The sequence below is a fragment of the Dryas octopetala genome, chromosome 8 (assembly GCF_963921425.1).
Source record: "Dryas octopetala chromosome 8, drDryOcto1.1, whole genome shotgun sequence".
In the NCBI taxonomy this organism is placed as follows: Eukaryota; Viridiplantae; Streptophyta; class Magnoliopsida; order Rosales; family Rosaceae; genus Dryas; species Dryas octopetala.
The window spans coordinates 12,098,358-12,107,389 of NC_141373.1; the positions used below are offsets into that span (position 1 = coordinate 12,098,358).

At 36.0% G+C, this 9,032-nt stretch overlaps 1 protein-coding gene across 1 annotated transcript; it reads right to left on the reverse strand.

Moving 5' to 3' along the window:
* Positions 1–5,363: 5,363 nt before the first annotated feature.
* LOC147277272 (uncharacterized) lies at positions 5,364–6,819 on the reverse strand. Its single transcript, XM_086254849.1, has one exon. It carries the CDS (start codon positions 6,710–6,712, stop codon positions 5,564–5,566), a length of 1,149 nt encoding a protein of 382 aa, XP_086110975.1. The 5' UTR covers positions 6,713–6,819; the 3' UTR covers positions 5,364–5,563.
* Positions 6,820–9,032: the final 2,213 nt, after the last annotated feature.

Here is a 9,032-nt window from a genome sequence, read left to right on the forward strand (position 1 = left end):
GTTCCGAAGAGTCAGAACAACAAAGAAAACCAACCAAATCGCCGCCACACAAGGCGGAGCTACAGTGGACGTGGCTGCAAAATAGGGAAATCAACAACTCACGATTGGCTCAAACTAATCCAACCAAAAGCAAAAGCGGAGAGAGAGGATCGAGTTTGATACCTCACTCGCAGCCAAAGGCAGCCGGAAACGCCGAAAATCGCCAGAGAAGCCGCCGGACAGGAAGCTTCGATTCGCCTTCGTGAGAGGTCGTCGGAGCAAGGGAAGCCCATGGATGAACTCGCCGTGATGAGGAGAGGATGACCTAGGTGGTTCGGCGCTGCGATTTGGTCGGAGAAGTGAGATCACCGGCGTAGCCATTGGTTTTGTCTCACGTCGATTCTCCGTCGTTGCTGGGTTTCTGTTTTGGATCTGCCACAGGGAGGAAGAGGAGAGAGAGTTGGACATTTTGCCACCGGTCTTGCCGCCAACCATCGTCGGATGGCGATGAATAAGATAGAAAGGGAGAGTGACCGGAGAGGGAGGAGAGAGAAGAGAGAAAAAGGAGAAACACAGGGAGAGAGAGAGAGAGAGAGATAAAAAAAAAAAAAAAAAAAAGCTAGGTTCTTGGTTTTTTAAAAATCCTTTAAATGCAATTTTATAAAATTGCCCCTCACTTTGAACGTCTGTAAAACCTAAACCGTAACTCTGATTTACGCGTGCTTCGTGTCTTCGAACTCGTGGACTCGAGACCTATCCAACATACCCAAAGTCAAAGACGAAAGCCCACTAACTTTAAAAGTCAACTTTTGGGCAAGCTCAATTTAAAACAAAAATTAAAAATTAAACCAAATCTTTTTTTTTTCAAAAAAAATCCCCAAAATGATCCAAATAAATTATCAAAATATTTAAAATAAATCTTTGAAAAATACGTGGTCTCACACCCAATTCCGACCCACCCTCTCCCTCCCCCCCACTCCGACCCACCCCCTATCTTCCCTCACTCCAACCCACCCATTCAGCCCCCTCCCTCCCCCTGTTCTGATCCACCCTCTCCCTCCCCCTATTCCAACCCACCTTCTCCCTCCCCCCCACTCTGACCCACCCCCTCATTTCCCCCACTCCGACCCACCCATCCAACCCCCTCCCATCCATCCAGCCCTACCCTTTTTTTTTTTTTTTTTTTACAGTTTTTTTATTTTTATTTTAATTAATTTTTTTGTCCAAAAAAAAAATACGAAATTACCATTATGCCCTACCACGTCAGCATTTTGCAGTCCATGAGGGCCATGTAAGCGCCATATAGACGTTTTTTTTTTTTTGGTCGAAAAGCGCCATATAGACGTTTAATGGAGCTGTTGATGGAAAAACTAACGACAGTACCTTAGCGCTGCTTATTCGTACTAGGGTACCTTAGCGCCAATTTTGAAGATGGTTTACCTAATTATAAATGGACCCAAAGTTAGGGTATATAATTGCAATTAAGCCTTTTCTTAATTGCTTGCCCCCAGAACTCTTCTTGTCATTCTCCTTTGCTAAACACGTTATGGGCCAAGCCCATAGGCTGCCCCAAAACCTTTCTTACTTAAAATCGTGATGGGCCTATCTCATATGGTCTTGGGTTGCCCCATGAGAAATACTCTGATTCTTGCCGATTCATTACAAGTCCTCTTTTCAAGTCTAATTGCTAAAAATCGTACCACCTTTTCAAACAACCCATCTGCACCATTTCGGATGCATGCGGTCTGGATTATAAGAATAATGCTATTCTTACCACATTTCTTATACCACATTCTTATACCATCTCACGTGTCATTACTTTATTGGACAAAGTTTTTCTTTTTCTTTTTGGGTTTTTCTTTTTATTTTTTAGTATCCAATGTATGAATGCCATGTAAGTTGCCACATAAGGTGGTATGAAATTATGGTATAAAAATGTGGTATATCTAGCACTACTGGGATTATAATGTAGGCTTGTTTACTAGTTTTCCCTTGAAACTAATTTCAAATCTCACTTTACTTTCTAAAGTTTATTTTATATCATATTATCTATTAAAACCAATTCTCGTGTATTACTTTGCACACTTTCTATTTTTACAAACTTAGAAAAATAATTAAAAATAGCTTCAGATTCAGAAAAATACATGAAAAATTCCTACGGACTCGTCTTGACTAGTTTTAATTTACTATGGGGTCAAATTACCAATTTGCCCTTTGAAAGTTTCTAAAAAATTTGGGAAGTCCAAATTTATTTCTAGAAAATTAAAATAAATTTCCCTCTATAAAAATTCTAAAATTTCTGTAAAGTCTTGAATGAATTCTCAAAAATATTTTAGAAATTAAGAAAAACTTGTTTTAGAGAATTTTTCTAGAATTTATTTTATAGAGGGAAATTTATTTTCCTCTAAGACCAAGAGGTCTTTTGGGTAGCAAGTGTTTACAATAAAGGTAGTGTTATTTTTAAGAAGACCAACGGTGCAAATCTCGTATTTTTTGGAGTTCGGGAGAATATCCTATGAATTTCCAAAGAGTCTAGAGTATTTTAATTTTCTGGACACTTGGATAAAAAATTGATAATTTTACCTCATAGTAAATTATTACTAGTCAAGACAAGTCCGTAGAATTTTTCCGTGTATTTTTCTAAGTCCGGAGCTATTTTTAATTAATTTCCAAAGTTTGTACAAATAGGAAGTGAGCAAAGTGATACACAAAAATTAGTTTTAGGAGGTAATGTGATACAAAATAAACCTTAGAGAATGAAGTTAGATTAGAAGTTACTTTAAGGGGTGAAATAGTAAATAAGCTTATAATATATAGAGATAATTAGGTTTAGGTCAATTATAAAAACAATTTTTAATAGAGACCGGAGGTATTTTAAAATTTATAAGAAAATCTTTTTAATTCATAATAAAGTCCATTTAATTTATAAGAAAATCCTTTTGATTCATAATAAAGTCATTTTCCGATTTGAAGGGAATTTTCCCCTATTTAAAGGGTATGTCCCCTCTTAGATTATAGAGTGAGCTTTGTACATCCAAAATCTCAGAATTAAAATCTAAAATAAAGCAGTCAAAGAGAAAAATAAAATAACTTAATTAAAAATCCTAAATCACTACCGATCTTAATCTAAAGGGCCCGTTTGGCACTGCTTTTAAAATTAACAAAAACGCTTTCAGATTAGTAAAACGCTTTTGGTTGTGTTTGACATAAATAAATAAAAGTGTTTTTGGATTATAAAAGCGTTTTTAAGTGATTTTTTTAGAAGCACCTGTCATGTGCTTCCAACAAAAGCGCTACTGATTATAAGCGCTTCTAAGAAGCAGTGTCAAACGGGCCCTAAGAAAGACTCATAAAATAAACTGGACTTTAAGTCTCCCTAATATATATTCCTCCACTATAAGTATCTAAACTCCTCCACTAGATTGCCAACAGCTGCCCAACAATCATCTTGAATAACCATGAGAATAGTGAGCTATTGGATAAGCAATTGGATAACCATGAGAAATTCTCACATTTTGGTTTGCAACCCAATAGCAATTACTTTGGTAAGCAGTGGCATAGCTGGTCCAGTGGGATTGATTTCTCATTTGAAACAAGAGGGCCAGGCCTGAAGGTCAAGAAGTGCGGGCTCTGTTTCATATGTGACGAAGATGTGGAAGAGTTAAGCCAAATAACTTCAATGAGAACACCACCACCTCTACAAAGGAAAAGTACTTTTCATTGAAACTTTGGGTTTGTAACATTGCAGATGAAGTTTCAGCCACATGTGATGTGTTTTTCGACAGTCAATTCATACATGTTCGGGAGGAGTCTCCTTGTGCTTAAACGGCTTTCTAGTGGAGCTGGGTTAAGGAATCTCAAGGAACAATGAATTAGAAGGCTCAAGTGAGTGTATAATCAAGTGATGCCCTAAAACTAAGATGCCTTTTAGATTGAAGAAAGGCTTATATAAATGAAGCCATGCAAAAACCTCTACAGCGCTTGAAATAGAATGTCTGCAATAAAGCTTCCATATTACACTGTTTTTCTTTTCAAGAAGTATCCAATTCCATTAACTTGACATGCATTAATCAGAATGCCGAATAACTTAAATGTAAATAGTAAATGGTAGATTTTCTTTAATATCTTGTAAAACACTTTTAGTAAAAGAAACTTAAATACCTATTGCATTCCTTGAAAATAACTGTCACATGAATATCTACATTAATTTCATGAGCATGTCCATTTGTTGTTGGTTAATTTCTTCATGATCCCTTTTACGGTGAATTGTATATATCCAGTTGCACTCATTATCATGAATTTTTGTTTTCTAATTAAGTCTTAAAAGTATGTTATTTTATGAAAATTGTTTGATAACTAGTTGATCTTGAAGCTATTCATTTTGCTAGATTTTGTTGTTTCATGAAAGTTGACAATGTCTCCTACAGATCAGGCCCATGTAGCCTCAAGCAGTGGTGGTTGGAGCTTCTGCTGCTGCACGCGCTCATGTCTCGATTGCTAAGTGCATAGAGTAAGACGCTTTTCATAAGACATATACCACTTGATGCTACAGCTATTAATGATTTGCAGTTGTATTTCGGTTAGTTCGGTAATGCACTCGTTTCTTCCTAAAGTGAAAGGATTTTCCTCTGGAGAAGATTGCATTGGTTTTACAAAGTTAACTAAAAAACTGTCCTTGTATTGTAATCCATATACATATTACATTATATACAGTTTTCGAACAGTATTCGATCATCACGATCATGTTTTGTGCTTTCTTTTGATCTAAATGGAGTAAAAGTTGATTTGACAGTCCTTTAAAGTTTAAACACCTTTCCTATTACGTTAAGAATATAAATCTCATTTCGAGTATTCACGTCTTGCACAATATATAATCTCTTGAGCATCTCCCCATGTATTACTAATTAGTTTTAGGTTGAATGTTCATACTTTAATATGATATTAGAGCAGCCAATTCCAATGTATGGTTCACTAGCCACATGTGTTTCTTATCACCTAATATAATTTCATACAGAACTTTGCCTCCACATGAAGAAAGAAATGAATGGATAAACTAAATTGTTGGAAAAATTAATGTGGGAAATTTTGTTATGTGGGAGCGATAGACCCCGTTCGCCCCTACATAGATCCACCCAATATGCAAGGAAATTTTGAAGTGCAGATTTAGGGAAACAGCAATGGCAACAATCCATATGCAATGGCATAGCTTGGTCAATGGAAAGATAAAGACATGATGATCATCATATTGATCAAATCATTTTGCTCTACTGCAATAGTTGTCTTATAAACCATAAAATAGCATCATCTGTAGTTCAAGAAAAAACAAAACCTTCATCTACAATTGCTTGATTCTTTTCATAGACTGCACTATGAGCTAGATCCTATTTTGGCAATTTTCCAGTTCTGACATACACTTTGGTACAAACATGACTTTATTGAAGTATGTAAATTGACTATAAAGTTTGAGAACTCTCATCTTTCTGAGAGTTCAGAGACATCTCAGGTTTTTAGATGTCTCCTCTCTCCAACACAGAGTAGTCAAAGATGAGAAATATATATTAAAAAAAAAAAAAAAAAAAAAAGGTCAAAAGCTTCGCAGAGGAAAAACTGAGTCAGAGTTCTGGACATCCCTGCAGAATGGGAATTTCCCATCGCTAGAAGATGACCTCTTCATGATAAGAGGTCCACTTTGCAGAGATCTCCCTTTTGAAGAACTACCTTTCTGTCTTTGCAATTTCTGATTCCCACCAATTCTCTTGGGACCAGTTCCCCTGTTTGATTTATTGACAGCAATAACCAGTTGGGTATTTGAATTCCCATTAGATTCCACTGCATGAACATTAGAAAGCGCAAGATTAATCTTCGAAGCTGATGACGAATCCATGGAAACAGACCTTCTTCTCGGCTCTACTCCATCCACCACTTCAGTTGAGATCTCACCTCTCTGTTTTGGACTCTCAACCTCTGCTTCATCATGCAATTCCTCTGTTCCAACCCCAATCTCGCAAATTTCAGTTTCCATTCCTCCACTGGATTCACCACTATTTTCCATAGTCTCCACCTGGGTTTCTTCCTCTGGGATTGAATTGAGATTTGGTTCGGGTGTAGGAGTCCCCACGGCCTTAACAATGGGCGCGCGGCACATGGGGCAGTTGGTATGTGATCTGAGCCAAGTATCAACACAAGGAACATGAAAAGCATGATTACACTTTGGCAAGAGTCTCAGAGTCTCATCTTCTTGAAACTCACTCAAGCACACAGCACACTCTGTACCTTCAACCAGACCATCACCTTTCTTGTACTGGCACACCGTGATGGAGCTGATAATCGACTGTTGGAGACCGACGGTGTTGATGTACCAGATGGGGTGGTCAAGCACTGGCCCATGAAGATCTTCATCAATAAACTCATGATCAACGTTATCATGAGTGCCCTGATCGGATTGTGGCTGTGATCTTCTCCTTGAATAGTACTTTACATAGAAAAAGTAGCCAAAACCAAGAAGCAAAGCTGCTGCAACAAGCGACAACGAAACAATCAAGAAGGTGTAGGATTTATGGGGTTTGTTTGATGTACGGCAGATGGTAGAACAGAGACTCAAACATTCTGAGGGACAACGACCAGATGCGTTTAACTCTGACTCAGGTTCACAGAATGATGCGCATACCAGTTCAGACCGTGTTAGGGTTGAGTTGGTTGCTCCTAGTATCAGCTTTCTATGGTGCAATCCCATAACTATAACTGAGACAGAGAGGTGGCTGAGCAAAGGAAAAAACCATGAAAAACCACAGCAGGAGAGAGAGAGAGAGAGAGAGAGAGAGAGAGAGGTTTGTGGTTGGTGAAGGGAAGAGACGTGGAAGATGTAAGGGTTGAATTTTAAGACAATTTGTATTGTTAAAAGTTGATCTTTGAATGAATGGGAACGAGAAGACTGAAGGCGGTTAAGCCCTGTTTGGTTGTTATTTCAAAAGACTTATTTAATTGTAATGAAAAAAAAAAAAAAAAACAATCAGTTTTTAAAAAGTAATAGAGTGGTGGTTTCGTGTTTTTTTTTTTTCTTTTTCTTATGAGAATAGAGTAGTAGTTTTAAATTTTTTAATTGATATAAAATAAAGTAGTGATTTTTTTTTCCAACAGTAGTTTATTTTCTTTTCTTTTCTTTTTTGGTCAAAGGGTTGTAGTTTTCAAGTCGCATTAAATTGGAGGTTGTGTCGAAGGAATAAAATTTCGTTTTTTAGAGGTAAGGAAATTTTAACAAGTATTCGTTCAAATTTCATGGAAATTTGGACAAAATTTTCGAAATTTCGGAAATTTCGCTGAAATTTGTCGAAATTTCGCTCATCGCTTCTCTATCCGTCGATCTTCTCCTTCTCTGTCCAAAGTCCAAACCCAGCAACACTCTAAAAAATCGTTCAAACCCAGCCAAATAAACCCAGCAAACCTGTAAAAAACAGTCCAAAATAAAACTCAGCCAACGAGGAGGGAGGGAGAAGAGATCGGGAAGGAGAGGAAGAAGAGGAGAAGGAAGAAGGAGGAAAAAGAAAGAGATGCGCGCGGTTGGGCTGGGAGAGAGAAATGAGAGGGAAGAAGAGAGATGGGCTGGGACTAGTAGAGAGAGAAGAGTGTCCCAGCAGACGTAGAAAAGAAGGAAGAAAAGTCACGGGAAAGGAAAGAAAGTGAAGGAAAGAAAAAGAAAAGAAAGGAAGGAAAAAAAGAAAAGAGAAAAAAAAAAGATAAAGATAAAGTTAGACACTTAGACTTAGACTTAGTACCCTTCAGATGCCAAAAGTTGGTGGATACGTGTTAATCTACTAGAGGTGATATTGGTGGGTGTTGATCTTTAGTAGTTTGGCCAGCACATAGATTATGAACTTATGGGCTTATGGCCATATTTGGTCAACATTAATTTAAAAAACCTCTTCACCAACTAATTAGTAATTTCTTAAAATTATGAGACTAAATTAAAGATTAATTTAACAACACCCAGAAAATCAGATGCCAAAAACAAAAAATAATAGAAATTAATCTAAAAGTAACAAGAAAGAAAACCCAGATTAATATAACTATTAAATGCTTGTACATTAATAAAAATATATAGTAACACAAACGAATAGTAATATTCCTTATCTTGGAAAGAAAAAAAAAGTTTGGGGTTTCGTCTAGCTCTTTTGAGGCTTCGTTTAGTAATTTTAAATTCTAAACTCTATTATATTTTTATATAAAAAATTAATTAAAAATACCCTAAAGAACCTAAACCTTAATATCTTATATCATATCATAAATAATATGAAGTATAGATTATAGAGTATATAGAGTTTAGTATATAGATTACAGAGTATAAAGAATATTAGGGTATATATAGTATATAGGATTTAATGTATAGATTATAGAGTATAAAGAATATACTAATGTTATTTAACAGTATTTGCCTCCAGCGTGCCTTATATTCATCTTATATAACATGAAATTTATTATATAATTAGGTTTCTTCAATTATTTTTTATAAATATAGTAGATAATATGTTAAATAAACATATAGGAAAGTTTCATTCAAAATTTCCGTATTTTAATAGTAATTTCCGTCATTTCTGTCTAATTTTTGTCGAAATTTTCATCGAAATTTTCGTCGAAATTTTCATCGAAATTTTTGCGAAATCCGAAATTTTACTCCTTGGGAAAGGATAGAGTACATTAAAATATATATTCCATGAGTTAGGATTATGGGATAAATAGTTTAAAAAATAGTTTTACAATGTTTTTAAACTATTAGATTTAGCTATATTCAAAGGCTTAGAAAAGTTTTTGGCGGCAAAAAAATAGGATAATGTTAGAGGGATCATGTCATTGTATTATATAACGTGACTTTCTAGCCATCCTTAAGAGAAAGAGAGAGAGAGGAAGAGATTAAGGGTGGCTAGGGAGCCACATTATGTGGTACTACAAATGTGATACAATGACATGATCCCCTTAATATTACCCAAAAAAAAAAAAAAAAGACAATACTTGGGTCACCCTTTGGGGGTACCCCCACCTCCCAAAATCACAATTTTGGT